The 17,014-nt window shown below is 40.7% G+C and overlaps 1 protein-coding gene across 1 annotated transcript in view; it reads right to left on the reverse strand.

Moving 5' to 3' along the window:
* Positions 1-17,014, reverse strand: part of LOC143371496 (uncharacterized) — a 609,947-nt gene that overhangs the window by 25,942 nt on the left and 566,991 nt on the right. The window contains exons 7-9 of the mRNA XM_076816724.1: positions 11,882-11,998; positions 11,148-11,261; positions 10,876-11,019 (exon numbers count right to left, since the gene is read on the reverse strand). Coding sequence (XP_076672839.1) covers positions 10,876-11,019; positions 11,148-11,261; positions 11,882-11,998 — 375 coding nt within the window. The remainder of the gene's footprint in view (positions 1-10,875; positions 11,020-11,147; positions 11,262-11,881; positions 11,999-17,014) is intronic.

Below are 17,014 nucleotides of genomic sequence, written 5' to 3' on the forward strand. Positions count from 1 at the left end.
TTCCACAAAAAATTCTCGAAAATCGTGTTCTATTTGTTAGCTAACTAGACACGACCCTTTAAGAAAAATAAAAATAATTATTAAACGCTTTCTTGTCTTCAAGACCTGAATTAGAAAAACAGGGGATGACGTGTGAACTGGTATCTATATGAAATATTTTAATCCCTGGAGTGGTGAGTTGAAGAGATATTTTCAGTGCAATATTCCTTCAAATTAAAAATTCTAAATTTCATATTAATCTCTCAAAGAACTGTAGGTCTTACATTTTCTTAATAAGCGCAAAGACAATGAATTAGACGTCGTTAAAATCCGCTACAAATGGCAGCAAACGACACTTGAAGTACCAGAATTTGTGCGATCATAAAGAACCGCGTAAAATTTAATAATCGCGCGTTTTAATTTTCCATCTCGTGATGCGCTTTTATGGTCTCCATCCCTCATCCAATGTTTTCCCCGTGGCTCCAATTTTCGCGTTTCCAGTTGATTTGCATATTAAAAACTCCATTTGAATCCGACTCGTACAGTCTTCCGCGAGGGGCGCCTGGTCGTCGGCGGTGGTAAATTATTAGTGGCCAAGCGGGGGGTGGCTCAAAGTAAAACGTAAATGTAAATTCGCATCTGAGATTCGGTTTCCACCGCTCGAGACGGAAAAATCACTTTACGAGAAACCGAGTCAAATAAATAGCCTTTCACCGGCCAGGGTTAAACGCGACGCTCTATTTTTGTACGGGTTTCTCCAAGTCGATATTTTTTAATTAAAAACTGGACCTTGTGCGTCGCAAAGCCAATAAATTTCGCGTCGCTGGTTGGAAAATTATTCACCCGGAGAGGGGTGGAAGAATTTGTTCGTCTGGGAAGGAAAATCGTCGCGATCAAGCGTAATTAAGTTTTTAAAGTTCGAGAAGTTACGGCGAACGGTCGGATATTAAATATGCATTAGTTGAACCAAAGACGGGGTGAAATTTCGCGAAACGTCGAAAACTAGCTGTGGGGGGCGGAAAAATTCGAAATAAAAAAGAAAAGTTTTCAAGGGATTCTTAAAATGCATGATTAGCTCGTAATGAATATTTACTGCAAAAGCGGCGTAAAAGACTGACGAATTTAACTTTCTGCTTCATCCCTGTCACGGTAACAAACTAAATGAAATAGTGATAATTTAATGCAGCAAGTTAAAATTCGAATGAAATTTCACTGAAGTCTGCCAATAAACGATAATCCCTAAATTCAAACCCCCACTCAGAGGTTATATCAAAATGACATGAAAATATTTTAAAAAAAAACCAATGCACCCTCCACTTTCGACGTTAAGCATCACATTACATAAACTAATGAAATAACTCACCCCTTACAATGAGACTATATTATTATAAACCACCCTGCCAGTCCTCCACCTTCAACATTAAAATGCTACCGTACTTCGCCATTAACCAGATCAGCTCACCCCAAACGGGGTGCAAAGTTCAAGTCACTCCTCGCGTTCGTTCCCCCCCCAACACATTTGCCCCCAAGAATATTTCACTCGCGCCGCTTTTCCACGCCAGGTTGAGGGCTAATTGAGCTGCGCTTTCCTACGCCCTTCGCCCAAGCGACCAGTCACCGTTCCATCGGCCACGAACTCTCCTCTTTACGCGGGTCGTTTTCCCGCCCCCGTCGATAAAGATTTCGAGCAGCCTCTACCTGTCGGCGCTGCCAAGTCGCGAGACATTCACCCCCGCCCGCGATAATGGACGCGACGAAGGGGTGGTATCCGCCCTGGCGAACCGTAACGACCGAACGTAATTAGCTTTCCCAAGGGTGGGGGGTGGAGGGGGCGAAAAGCGAGCCGGGGGACTCCTTTTCACGATGGAAGAAGGAGACGTCACTCGCAGATTATCTCTACGGTAAATTAACCCGGCAAGGGGTGGTATCGTTCATCTTTCACCGACGTCCCCGTATCGGCGGCTGCTCTCGAACGCGAGCCAACCAACCCCCCTCGAGATACCGTTCGTCGAGCTTTCGACGCTGCATTTCGAGACGAAGCTCGTGCAAGCTGAAAGTTGCCCTTGCTCAACATTTTCCTTGGATAAATGGAGAGCTCTAAGGAGGGGTGTTTTCGAGAGACTCGGAACACTGAGCCTCCCTTGGAGACGCCTTGATTCTTCCCGGCGAGATTGATTTTCGACTTTATCCGTTCCAGGGTTTCTCGCTGGGTGACGGGGCTTTGTAAACGTGTGACGTGAGTTGCTGTAGGATAAGTTCCCATGCACCGGAGAGATAGTAATAGTACCTAATAGAGTTGCTTTGATTCTGGATGATCTTAATACATAGAGTGGGAAAGTAACAGGCAACGCTTCGTATATTTACACGGTAATAGTAAGAAGAGGGTTACGAGATTGTATTAACCCTTTAGCGTCGGCAGATCCCGTTGAAGGAAAAATGTGCCATTTTATTTATATCGTTAGAAATGGCCTGAATTTTTATATTCTTATGTAATTTTTTTTTCAGAGGTTAAAGTGAATAAAACAAATGAATACAGGGTTCAGGTAGATCCATTTTTCTTCAATGAATAACGCTACTCTAAACATGTACTACTTAATCTGGTGCCACCAACGAATTGCGCGTGCTAACTGCAAAACGGCAAACAAATGGAGTGTATCATATATGATACGTCTGGCGCTAAAGGGTTCATAGTGACGTGTTGTGGGGGATACTGATGACGTTCGTTATGGTGGTTTTGAATGTTTATCACAAAAGTGTTTTTGTTGAAGTTACCCCTTTTCTGATTCGTTGACACACCTCTTTTTTCGATCAACTTTGACATACCAGGGTGGCTCACACCCAGAACAATTTTTGAACGACTGCCATTCTTGTCTCAAGAATCCAATCGTTATGAAAAAAATCATGGGCTAATTTTAAGGTCTGTAGAATGTATTCCAATAGTTTTTTGGCTGAAATTTCTTCACAGTTTTTGTAAAAAAAATCTAGATTACCACGTGTCGAGAAAACACGAAGAAAATCTTCAAAAAATTGTAAGTTTTACATATTCCAATATTAGAAGCTAAAAATCTACAGAGTTATTGTTCAGATATAATATTTTGAGAGAAAAAATAGTTTGTAAATCGGCTTTGAAGAAAAGGTATTTATTTTACATATAGAAGGTAGAGAGCGTCAAAATCAGCTTATGGGTTGCTCACACCCAGAGTGTCAACGAAGGGTTAAGTTTGCATTGTGCAGGGTCTACTAGTTCTTCAGGTTCTACCGAATTGGGTGATAGATTCTTGTAGAATTTAAGTAGATACCTATTAAATATTCTTTCATGGTAAAATTCTTGATAATCCAAAGTCCACTGACTTCGAGGGAAGACAAAAGAGTCCTCGATAACTCAGTGAACTGAATAAAAATTGCTGCATTCTGTACCGTATACCGAATGGTGTTGTTTCCACCGGAGAAACCATGATTTTTTTATTTTCGTTCCATCAGCGAGCTATCAACGCACTCCTATCAATTTTGCATCAATCGCGGGACCTGGCGTTTCGCATCGATTGATAATTGATTGGATTCGAAAACCCATTTGCATATTCCCCAAATTATTTTTCCATCCATAATTTATTCCCGCTCCATGCAAGCATTCTGCTGACAGTCCATTCCATGTTTGAATGTTTAACACGAAGGAATAATTCGCGCCAGCAAACTGGGCAAATGTTGTGCTTTACGCCAACAGTTCAATTTTATGATTTAACGTTGATTTCTTCCGGCACCCAAATTCTGTTTAAATTACCGTTACCTCGCTGATTTATTTTTACATTTTGGTTCTTTTCATATGTCATGTTTAATACGTCAAACTTTGTCGATACTGAAATTCAGCGAAGCATTCACAAAAATATTCTTCGCAACGAAGAATTATAAACTGAAATTTTATTCTAAATTTTCGATTCATTTTTTCGGGAGATATCGCTTTTCTTTTAGAATTGTGGCATATACTTAAGGCATATACCCAGTGATGCTAGAATCGTGGGATGTGGGACAAACGCTTACCCCCACTATGACTTACCGTCGTCCCCCACTTTCTTCGCATCGCACTGCACACAAGCATATCCCTACTCCTGTCCGTGTGCTCGGCAGCCCAACAGCAGCTCACCTGGAGAGGAGTAGGGATATGCTTGTGTGCAGTGCGATGGGAAGAAAGTGAGGGACGACGGTAGGTCATAGTGGGGGTAAGCATTTGTCCCACGTCCCACGATTCTGGCATCACTGCATATACCACTGAACTTAGATTCCGATTTAAAAGATTTTCTTGCAAGCTCGTCTATACAATACAGGTCACCTAATATTAGAATATAACTTCTAAGATATAGGTATCTACCTCCATTGTTTTCGATGATAAGAGACAACGTCTATTGCAAGAAATCCTTGTTTCAAGGGACCTCGATCTTAAACCTGTGTATTACATAGTGATCTACGGATCAAATAAATATTGTCCGACTATTAAGGTTTCCTAAACCAGGGTGCACACGCAGTGAAACTCGAGGATAATTTAACTATGGGGTATTTGCCAGACCAAGGTTCACAAGACCCATTACGTTCTGGAACAATAGTAGAAATTTTGACCATTTCAGATGTGTCTGATTCTTCAGGTCCTGCAAGGGATTCATGTAAAGAAGCCTACAGATGTTCCCCCCTGTGTTTTATAACCCCCAGCTCAGTACCGCCCTGCAACACCTTGGTTTCGAAACACCAGAGACACCTCAGACTTTAATGTCAGGTGAAAACTCGCAGTCTAGCCACCTGCAGCCCTCAACGTTGATAAACTAGCTCAGGAACCCCGGGATCGCTAGTTTCCGTCCCGGGGACATTAAAGGTTTAAAAGACCCATGGGCGCGAGCCCCAAGCACTGGGGACAAGCTTTACGCACAGGCCAGTTTGATCGTTTAAAATTCATATACTTCGTGCGACTCCGCTTGGAAACCGGCGATGCAATGCGTGAAAAATCCGCCAATGTTTTCCGGTGTACGCGAAAAACGATTTGCGCGCGCGCGAGCAGAGGGTGCGAAAACAAGGCGACCAAACGGGGGCGTTAAATTTTCATTAACGAAAATTACGAAGCGGGCCACGCCGCCCGGCCGCTGATAGTTCCATGCAATTATTTTAAGCGCGCCCCGTATAAATCAGCTGACCGAACCAAATGAACTCTGAATAACAGTTCACACCGAATAGAGCCGGAGGGACGCGTCCGCGAAAACACCGACACGGACTCGTAATTAAAAAGGAGAAAAAAACGTTTAATAGTTTCTGGTCCCGCCTCGCAATTTGTCTCCGGACCGCGATAAAGTCGTACTCGCACGATGCCTCGTGAGAAACCGACTTTGTTGTCCTTGCAGAAATGGAATTATCTGGTGTCCTCGTATTGTTTGTCGGTTTTAATTGCTGCAGCTTTTTGTTCTGGGTCAGTCGGGCTCCGTTAAGCGTAGAAGGGACTACAATAGGATTTTCGAGAAGCATAACTCTTTCTGGGGCCTCTTAGAAGACAAATTGATCGAGGTAATGATAGAGAAATTAGAAAAATGGTAAGTTAGGACTAGGCAACACATACCGACTGTAAGTCGTGCGCAAATCCTGTGACAGTCGGCCCGACATTACGACTCAACTGTTTTGTCGCTGGGTGTGCGCAAACAGCCGACATTCTATCGTTGCTAATCTCTTTCTTCTGGAGGGATTGCGAGTTTCATTTCTGTATTTTGACAAGTAATATAGGGCCTTAACAAACTCAAAACTTTGTCCTAACTTTGTACGCTCATTCTAAAGTAAGCAAAGAATTTGTCTGAATATTTGTTTAATGTTTCGAACATAGTATAAACTTTTTTTCTTTCTGAAGTTTTTCACTGTATAATGGAATCCAGTATCTCCGTTTTATTTTTTTCTTCCTTATGATTTTAAGTCGAATAGCAAGCGCACAAAACGCGGCTAGAGAGAAACGTAATATCCGCATCTACTTCTCGTCGTAGGAGTCGGAAAACGGGAGCCCACAGCGCCGGGAATCGAACCCGAGCCGTCCGCGTGCTGATCAGTCGCCTTTGCCACCACGGCTACGCCGACTCTCCACGGTCCCTGTCTTCCGAACTCCTCATAAATGGACGCCACCTATGGGCCTCATCGCACAACATAGGCCGTTGCCTAAATGCCGGTTGCCTACTACATGGTCAACGTCACAGACCTACTGATATTCGGACCGACAGAGCGACACTTTTGTCATTTGTGTGTCCACATCCATGTACAATGCATTGACCACCGACAGTCGGCCGACTTAAAAAGTCCGAAGCAGTCGCAGGTGCCCGCCGATTGAACGACTGATCCTTGTCTTGTCGTCTCTGTGTGCGCGTCTCCATATGTCACGTAGGTCCTGGCATAAACGACAGGACTATCGTACGACTTACAGTCGTACGTATAGCCTAGCCCTTAGGGAGTAACCAAGTACTCGGGTATTAAAATTGAGAAATTTAGACAGGGTGGAATTGTTGAGTTTTTTGCTACTGGGAAGCTCGTTTATCATTGTAGTTGTCGGGAGAGAAAATTGGTGTGTCAAGTATTAATCATGTGCTCGAGTACTGAAATCGAGAACTCCGCAGACAGTGGAGCAGAATAATATAGACATTAATGATCCCGCTCCTCATTCACCTGTCATTTTCCGTTGCATTTCTGAAACGTCCTGGTGCAACAATTCTTGTGACAAGTAGAGGGCCGTAAATTAATATGTTAATTACGTCTTGCTGGCGTATAAATTCATTTGCGGAGTCACGTTCCTCGCGACATGTTTATTACAGACAGCAAGTCCGCAAGGATATTTATGAACATTTTTATGCACGGCCTGGGATGCGGCGTCCAGGAGGAAAAATTAAATTTAAAAGTTAAGTTATAAAGTTTAGAGAAAAAAATTTCATTCTGTTTACTGCGATGACCACGGCCACGTTCTCGCTCACAGACACGCGGGTGCACACACTGCTCGCCGGTTTAATTCAATTCGCGATGGAATTGTGGCCAACGGTTTGATCGCTGGGGAAATATTTCTATTTAAATCGGATCGTCGATACGACACCGTCGCTGTACAGACACCTTTTCTCCGTATCTGCGCTGTTATTTCTGACTTCCTTCGCGACGCTGGGGACACGTTAGTGAATCGAGGCTGCATTATCAATAACTTATATGCTCCTAAAAACGGTTATCCGGCGACCTGCAACGTATCGGACTTTGCGAATCCTCGGTGAATATTTCATAAGCCAGGGGCTTATAAATATGACGTTCGCATTCTAAATAGCTGCATTATGGCTCGCGCTGGCTTTTTGTTTTAAAGTGTTTTGTTCACTTTTAAATGCTACCGCGAGTAATATATGTTTCCGGCACTAAAGTGCTAGGAAACACATTTGTCTCTAGAGGATAGCATTGTTTACACAGAGAGTAATTACACGATGAAAATAAAAGGAAATTTTCCCGATTTTCAGGAATTACGAGCAGTACAGAGCATGCATTCAATTTTTCACAGTATATCGTTCAATATATCGCTCTGACCTGTCTCGAATAGTCGAGAGTAATTTCAGCTGGCACAGGAAATGAAAGAATTCTACGTGAAACCTATGACGACCATTTTCTGCGATAGTAAATAAGGTGAATTTAAGTATCCTCGTCTCTAAAGATTCGATCATTTAAGCGCAATTGTTAAAACGATAATTTTAATTTCATATTTTGAGAACATTAATTCAAACCAATGGCGGACTTATCGTAGATCTTACTACTTCCCAAAGTCTTTATATTGTTATTTCACCAATTCTATTCTAAACAGGGAGCAACGCACGAGAATTTCATCGTTCTAAAAAGGTAGAAATATCCCGATAGATTGACACGAAGCGTTTCGATACGTATCGAATCCCTTCCTTCCAGGTGAAAACAATCGCTACGAGCGACACGCGCATCGATCATTTGCGAATTCCAATTACGCCCAAATCGCCCGTGAATTTCATTAGGCTAGGTTTCCTTATACGCGACTGGACGCATCGTCATGAATTTCAGTCGATTTTCTCGAAAATGAAGCGCGATATGAAAAAAAGTTACTCTTTCTTTTCGACTTATGACAATTAAATAAGTCGATAAAAACGAATACAATTTTTTAATATTGCGCTTCGTTTTCGAGAAAATCGACTTTGAAATTCTTGACGATGCGTCCAGCCGCGTATAAGGAAACCTACCCTAACGAAATTCACTGGCGATTAGGGCGTCAGTGGAATTCGCCCCATATCGGTAATGTCATAGACTTGAATACGCTGGGTTTTTTGCTCACCTAAACGGGTCGATCTAATGAGTTCACGATACACCCGCCTTTGTTTGACATTGAGTTCCCTATTTTCCCAAAGTACTCACGAAATGCATATTTCCGTTGCGCCTGAACTTTGCACACCTGACACAAAGTTTCGACATACCTTTAATTTGCAATTACACCTAAATCTCACGCGTTCGAATTCTGATTGTCATTGGGCAATGAATTACGTCGCAGTTTTTAATAAAGTGATTACGTCCGTCTCCTTTCAGCGTACTTCGGCCAGCAGTCAATAAAATGAAGCTCGAGGAAGCCACTGCTATTTATTAAAAGGGGCAGCACTGTTAAGGAACGACGTTCAAATAGAAATTGACGACAGAGTTTAATTGACAGAGTTCTCCGCTATAACAACTGTTGGGGGGTTTTATTTGCCCTCGGTGGAATTTCATCCGATATGATTAATGAGGAACGAAGTCAATCCGCAGGAACTCTTGACAAACATCAGTTCTACCTGGAAGCCCTCGAGACATACGATGCAAGTGAAATGAAACATACCTCTACAACAAATTTCAAGATCAGTACGTATTTTGGTATTAATTTTCTATAGTAAGTTCCAATCACTTCCCACGAATAATATACCTCACTCTCCCTCGATTTCTCAACATTCAGAAGCGTTTGCATTGCCGATATTCTCCTCAAACTTAGTAACAGTGTGGCTTCGGAGCCAGAGGAAGAAAAAGTTGTAGCAATCAGAAATCACCTTCCCCTCACCTTCTAATTAACTCGATCCCCATGCACGTTTCCATTGAACTCGGCAAACAGCGACGCAAAAATTCAATTAAAACAGCCCCGCCCTCTTTCGCCCTGTTCTTTTTGCTCGGAGTTAATTCGCCAGCGGCCCCCGGGCCCCTCGCCACCGTTCCCGTCGCGAAAATGTTCTCCGTTCCCGCGTCGGCCCCGTCGTGGAAGCGACGCGAAAATTCGATTCTCGACGATTCGTCACGGTTAACGCTGGTCGTCGCGGCGCCACGCTCGATTTACGAGGATTACAGACCGCTTATTGCCGCGCGCACCCCCTCGCGCGGGGGTGTAAACGAGCGCGGGCCAATCCTACGTGCTATCGTCGTATTAACGCTTGTCCTCCAGCGGATGTCATCGTTTTAGCGAAGAACGGAAGGAGGAAAGATCCTTTTTGGAAGGTGTCTCTCTCGCGTTATTACATTACAATTGATTATTTTACTTTTACCAATGCACTTGGATCGTGTGTTAATACCTTTTTTAGTTGTAATTCCTTAATGACAATGATTTTATATATACCTGTGTCTATTCATTTTTATTTTTAAATTGGTGTTTTCTAAGATAATTCAACGAATTTTAGACGGAATAATTTGAAAGATATGTGTAACATGAGATAAAGTTATTTCTCGTTCATTAAGGTGAATTTTATGCACCATAGTCGTTTAGTTAGCAGACCTGTGGGGTATTTTTAGTCAAACTCGAAGTGCAGAAAATTACTTGAACTGCACTAAAGGTACCTACAGTTGTATGTATTGCGTTTGAAGAATTACTTAATTTTACGAATACGGATAACACTGTGCAACTAAATTGAACTTTTTCTCTGTTCTGTAACATTCAACAGCCGTTTCCTATTGATTTTTGTGTGCTGAAAACGAATCCGCAAACCGTTTATCGCCATCACCCTTAGTTTTCGAGAAATTAGATTTTGAAAAAAATGCAAATTTTCAAATTTGAACATCTTTTGTGTTCAAACAATAATAGTTATTCGGTTGCATGGTCTGTCAATTTATTCTATGAACCCTCCCGAATACAACGATATAAGTTATTGCATTCTGAACATTTAAATATGTTTAAACAAGGATCAAAGGGAAAAGAACACCCCAGATGCACCCATTTTTGCAGATATCTTTCAATTTATTTCCAAAACTAAGGGTCTAGGAGAAAATCTGACTACTCCACGCGATGTAGCAGACAATTTTCCTTCGGAAAGCATCAACAGAAGTGGTAAAACACCTTTTGTTTTCAATACAGAAGCGAAATAGTTTGGTAAAACGTGCGGCGCGGACAGTGGTAGTCAACGGCGGCGCGTGATTCACTGCCGCTCAGCGTAATTCCTTCGCTTAACGCGCGTGACTACCACTGTCGGCGCCGCACGTTTTGCCAGACTATTTCGCTTCTGTATTGAAAACAAAAGGTGTTTTACCACTTCTGTTGATGCTTTCCGAAGGAAAATTGTCTGCTACATCACGTGGAGTAGTCAGATTTTCTCCTAGACCCTTAGTTTTGGAAATAAAATTAAAGATATCTGCAAAAATGGGTGCACTTCGGGTGTTATTTTACCTTTGATAGTTGTTTAAACATATTTAAATGTTCATAATGCACCAATAACTTATATCGCTGTATTCGGGAGGGTCTATAGAATAATTTGACGTAACAAGCAACCGAATAACTATTACTGTTTCGACACAAAAAATGTTGAAAGTTGAAAATTTGCAGCTTTTTTTCAAAATCGAATTTCTCAAAAACTGTGGCTGTTGGACAGTGTAATCAATGTAACATTTCAAAAAATTACTCACCGTTTTCTTCAGGCGAGATATCGGCGACATGTTAAGGCCAGCAATGATCGCCATCAACGAGTTGAAGTTACCAATGTTGAAGCATTCACGGGCAGTTTCGATCCAATATTCAACGACACGGACGCGTTGCTTCTTTTTTGCGTGCTGCAAAACCGCGGACGGGATTGTTCGTTAAATATTTCATCCTCGAAATATGAAGGTACAGTAGAAATTCGTATAATGAAATGCTCTCCACTTTCTATATTAAATCTAGGTCTCTTGACATCATTTACCTTGCACACTTCGGTTGCTACGAAATAGCTCAGTCTATTAAACCATTGGACGTACGATTCGAGATTGCGCGTTTTCTTCATGTCCTTAAAGGATGTTTCCAGATGAGGAGATTCCTATTTAGACACAGCGCGAAAAACAATTAAACATCTTCGCACAAGCGCGTCCTTTATTCGCACTAAACTACCGAACCCAAAACCCAAAGATTCTACTCGAAAACCTCGCGAAGGCATAGAGTTGCATAAAACGAATAATTCAGTGACAAAAATAAAAAGCGACTTTACTGCCACAAACCACGACATCTGAATTAAATACTGTGAGCAGTTTAACCCTTCGTGGCCACACGGGATGTGTCGCACCGCAGGCAATTTTTTTCTCTTGGCAATATTTCTGTAAATTTTTAGACCTCGATATTAAAATTTAACAATTTGATGAATTTTAATAAAAAAAAATCGTTTGTTTCCGCAACTATTTTCTCAACTAATAAGATTCAAAAATACAAAAATGCTAACTGAAAAATGACGCTGGGGTTGCAGTGAACCACATGTGACAAATTTGTGATTATAAGAAGCTGTGACCACGAAGGGTTAAAATTCTGCAATAAAAAATTTAAAAATAATAAATAAACCCAAATAGATATCCAAATTCACAGAGAGATAACGACACGAAGGTTCAGCGATAAAAAAGCTACAAATACAGGGGCGTTCGATCGGACGAATAGAACGCGGACACGTACCTTGGCGAAGGCTTGGACGAATTCTTCGGGGCCGATGTAAGACAGCCTCTCGAGTTCCACGTGGGTCAACTGCTGTGCGAGAACCGTGGCGGAGGGGCACAGCTCTGTGATGTCCACCTGAAAAACGAGGTGACAGTTCCATTGGGTTAAAGTGTCGGTGGGAAAGCTTCTGCTGGAAATCGCGGGGCAAAGAAAAAAGACGGGTGTTCGGGGGGTTGGGAGGGGGTGGGGAGGAGGGGTGCGCGATGAAAAGGAAGGAGGACGAGGGCGTCAACGAGTACTCGATTCATGGCGAACGCGGAAAGACAGAAAGCGGAAACGGCGAACGTGCGGGGGCGTCGCGACGCCCCTTCTTCTCCTTTCCAATTTCACGTGCTCGTGCTTCGCCGAGCAAATTCGGGCGAGCTCTTATCTGCGCCAACCACGGCCCCGAAGTGGCACGGGGTAGCGTCGCGACACTCTCGGACGCCCCGATAAAGATCTGGCGACTGGCGTTATGTACGGTGCCGTTTTCATCCGCGGATTCGACCTGCTGTTAAGCATGCTCTGCGTGGTCGTGGGATGCCACAGCCGATACAGCGTAAAGTGTCTCTGAGAAGCAGTGGATGCTATTCTCTGGGATTTCTCTGTACGTTGCCAAGATCAATGATTTCTTTGATAGCAGAGGCTTCCCATTTTAGGCGAAGCACGTGATTTTTCTACTTTTGTGCCAACTCCTGGAGCAGCTAATAGAATTTATACAACTGCGATTTTACGTCCATTAAGGGGTCTATCCACTGTGACGCCCTGAAAAAGTACCGCTGTTTAAAACTTTTTTTGTAAGAAGAACAATGTGTTTACTAAATTGAAGTTTTTTATCTAATTTATTATGTGTTTTAAAAACATAACAATTTTTTTTTATATTTTTTTAATGCTTACTTGCCCCAAAATAAGGGGGTGTATATGCGCTGTGAAAAAGACGCCTCGACTGCGTGGTCGATTTTGGAGGAACCCTGTATTCGGGGCGGTGGTATAAGGGAGGTTTGTTATCAACATGACTGTCGCTATGGCACGAACTAGAATCACACATTTTTGTTGATTTTTCTCATCTTTTACGTCGCGGAATGATTACAAAATTTAGCTAAGTTCGATAGTTCAACTTTGGATGTCTGCCATTTTGTTATTTCTTCATCAATCAAATTAATCTTAGTCCCTGCCATAGCGACAGTCATACAGATTAGAAAGCTATTGTTCTTTTTTGTTTCAGACACACGGTTCCTCTAAAATCGACCACGCAGTGGGGGCGTCTTTTATTTTACAGCGCATATTACACCCACTTATTTTGGCGCAAGCAAGCATTAAAAAAATATGAAAAAAAATAATTTTGTATTCTCAAAGTACCTATTAATAAATAGGTAAAACTTGAATTTCATAAACACGTTCTCTTTGAGACAAAAAAAAGTTCCAAGCAGCGGTACTTTATCAGGGCGCCACAGTGGAAAGACCCCTTAAGGGGATTAGGCAGTCAAACCAATCGAATATCAAGTATTTTTTTGCAAATTAATTACAAGGAGATGAATACAGCTTGTGACTAGTAGTTTTGGGTAATGTTTGTTAATACTATAAACTGTAATAATTTTTTTTGTGGATAATGTATGCACGTATATGACGGCGCTACAATCGTCTGATGTGTAGGCGTTTTTCTATGATTTTGCCCCGATTGCGAAAAACCCAAGGTTCGGATCGACTTGAAATTTTTACAGTATGTTCGAAATATGTTCCTTTTTTGGAGTGGAGCTCAGGATTAAGTGTAAAAGTTAGTTTTTGAGATGAAAATAATATTTGTTTACTCTACACAATAGTAATAAAACATTGTGTAAAAGGAAAAGAATGTGCTTGCGTTCGTCTCCTAGTAATTACGTTGCAAAAAATACTGGATTTTCGAGCATTCGACTGTCTAGTTCCCTGACAGCGCTACTGTCTGTTTTTGTGAGTTCTACTAACCAGTTTACTCTTCAATAATATAACCACTTAAATTACGAAAGTTTTAAAAATTTTACACAGCTGCGCAGGAGAATGTGGAGAACGAAGGCAAGAAATTAGTATAGTTGAAATTAGAATTCAACCTCGAAACCTAACACTGACGAACCCAATCAAAGATTAAAGAATGAAAGCCTCCAAGTACCCGGTCAAAGAAATGAAAACATATTTTTAAGTGAATATGTATAAAAGATGCCTAGGTTCGAAATTCTATTGCAAAAAAAAAAGGACCAGCATGACGTGCAGCGTAGAACAGACATCAATAAAGGTATGAATAATAGACGAGATGGTTGCCGATTTTTCGCCGCTTTTTTGCGCCAGCGCAGCGCAGTGGTGTGGGTCAGTGTTTGCAGCGACGCGCTGTTTTCCACCCTGTTATTTCCAAGGGACAAGTTGCGCGAGAGAATATAAATTTTCCAGGGGGTCGTTCCGTCCAACGAGGAGGCGGGTATGAATGGTCGAGCGTTCGATTCAAATTGAAATGCCCGTAGGACTTATTCCCATCGTCCACGGACACGCCTACAATAGCAGCCATGGACATAACTAATTATAGTGGTTTGGTACGGACGTTCGTGACGCATTCTGCTCATCAACGTTATTTTACTCATTCAACTGTCTTTTCCAATTTAATCAGCAATGGAATGCGATCATTTTTTCTGTTGCTAATGATAAGAGACATTTCTTAAAATCACGAATAGACCTCCCTAACTGGATTCCTTTAAATGATAAAGCAGACATTAGGGTGGAGTTTAGAAGCTTCGACTAGAATTCTTAAATTATATTTTTGCAAGTCAATGAATGTTTTTGTGTTATGATATTTATCTCTGGAATAAATAGATGCAGCCTCTCGAAGGTATTTATTACGGTAGCCATGAAAGGACTTCGTTTGTACTTTGTTAATGATCTGTCACGAGTTATACTGAGACAATTATAAACAATATGTTAGTATTTTAGAATGATACAAAATTAACCGATTTTTTTTTTAAATTCTATACAATTTGTATTTCTTTCTCGCATTAATCACTCTTTATTATATAATTCCACTAATATTCGCCGTAAATCATCAAATATAAGTCGCTGCGCGCAGTTAATTAACCGTAAATTTTTTCGTGCAGGAATTTTTTCATATTTGAAAAAAAAAATGTAGTTACGTGTATGAGCCCCGCATGCGTCCTTCAACTTCCAGTTATTACAAATTAGCATTAAAATTAATTGCGGCACTCGTTATATGGATCGGCTGCAATTATTCATCCGCGAAATTCTGACAATTTTTTCCTTCCTCCGTGTTAAGGAATTATCAGCAGTTAAAAATGGCAATTAGCGCGGTCTGATTACGTGGAGGATAATTGCTCGAGTTACCATAATTAGCCGGCTGTTATTCGCGTTTCAACGAAATATATGGAAATTGCCAGTAGGTAATTGCGGTTCATGGTGGCAATCAGGCAATCGTGAGACGAAAATCCGCTAACCACAGTCTCTTACATCACTCCAATCCTGCAAGAATTCTTGCATTAAAGAGAATATTCAAATTATACATTCAACGATGTTTTGCTCGTTTCCAAATAAAAAGACATAGGTACCTCTACAATTTTATGCGTCACAGAAATCCATAGAAACCCCATAGAACCCTTCAGAAATAGGAATCCCTGAAGGGGATTAGGCATTCGAAAAATTGATTTTTTATTGCATTTTGCGAAAGTTCTATATTTTCTGAATAAAATCCCGCTTGGTTTATAGTAAAATTCGCTAAACTGTAGATTTGGCAGCTAAAAACGTCAAGCGGCAACCTATAGCGTTGCCTTTGCCCAGAAACTTTAAACGCGTTTTTCTCGAATATTTTTTCTCTTCATTTTTTTCCTGATTGCGAACGAATGGAGGTTCGGATCGGCATGGAAAAAATTACAGGATGTGTAAAACATGTGCCATGTCCGGGCAAACCTCTGATATGGTCCGTAAAAATTCGAGATTTTCATAAAAAAAATTAAAAAGTCACCGGATTTTAGTAGCGCGCAAACAAGAACGAATTTTTCTAAAAAAAAAATCGCCGTTTTTTCAGCCACCAATCGCATAATTTTGATTCAATTTTTGTTTTTATAGGTTTGCCTGGAAACTATGAACCCAACAAACAAGAATCCCACCTTTGAAATCGGATTACGTCACATTTTAAGACCGATATTAAGGCAGCACGACGGAAAAAGTTTAAATGTTCACCCGTCTGCAGCGCCATTTTTAAAGCAGATATATATTTCTTACCAATTTTTATTCAATCTGTATGGTAGTAATAAACATTGGGTAAAAGGATACATCTGGATTTGCTTTCAGTTTTTTACAAATAAATAAAGGACAGAGTCTCTTTCTCTCTAAAAACGACTGTCTAGTAGGATGTGTCAATTTTTTCAATGTTTCAATTTTAAAAACGACTAGAGGAAAAAACGGTACAATTTCAGGTTTAAAATTAACCACTACCTTTAAATTTTGTGTAATGCATGATTTGCCTAGTTGGAATTTCATTTGAAATTATAGAAACATACGAAAATTATTTTAGAAAAATTAATAATTGAGCTTATGAATCGCAACAGAAGCTAACAAGATATCGCTTCTTTGGTGGACTTTGTTAAATAGCATTAAATTTACTACATAAATGACTTATAGCCAGATCAGTTGCTAAAATTACATAAAATTCATTTTGTAATAAATACACATTTCCATATATTTTCATGTGAATGTAATAAACACTAATTTCCACATATTTTTATTTTCATCTTCATGCTTTTATTTAAGCAAGTCTCACTTTAAGCAGTACATGAATATGTAGTTTGTAGTTAAATCTTACTTAATTTTCACTTTTTTCAACTGTGATTTAAAGTAGCTATACCTCACTCAAATCAATTTCTCAAGATAATTTCAGATTCAGGATTAAAAACAGCATTACTTTGTCACTAGTCATTTTAAAATTTTCAAAAATTTTAAATTTACCCATCAAATTGACTCACCGTACTGCCTAGTCCCCTTAATAGATACCATTCCGTCCCCGCTGATCCAAGCAAATAAAATTATCACCTACTATCCGCACTTACAGCGTTGCATTCTCCAAAATTCCGTCACACCTCACTT

This window comes from Andrena cerasifolii, chromosome 7 (assembly GCF_050908995.1).
Source record: "Andrena cerasifolii isolate SP2316 chromosome 7, iyAndCera1_principal, whole genome shotgun sequence".
Taxonomy (NCBI): Eukaryota; Metazoa; Arthropoda; class Insecta; order Hymenoptera; family Andrenidae; genus Andrena; species Andrena cerasifolii.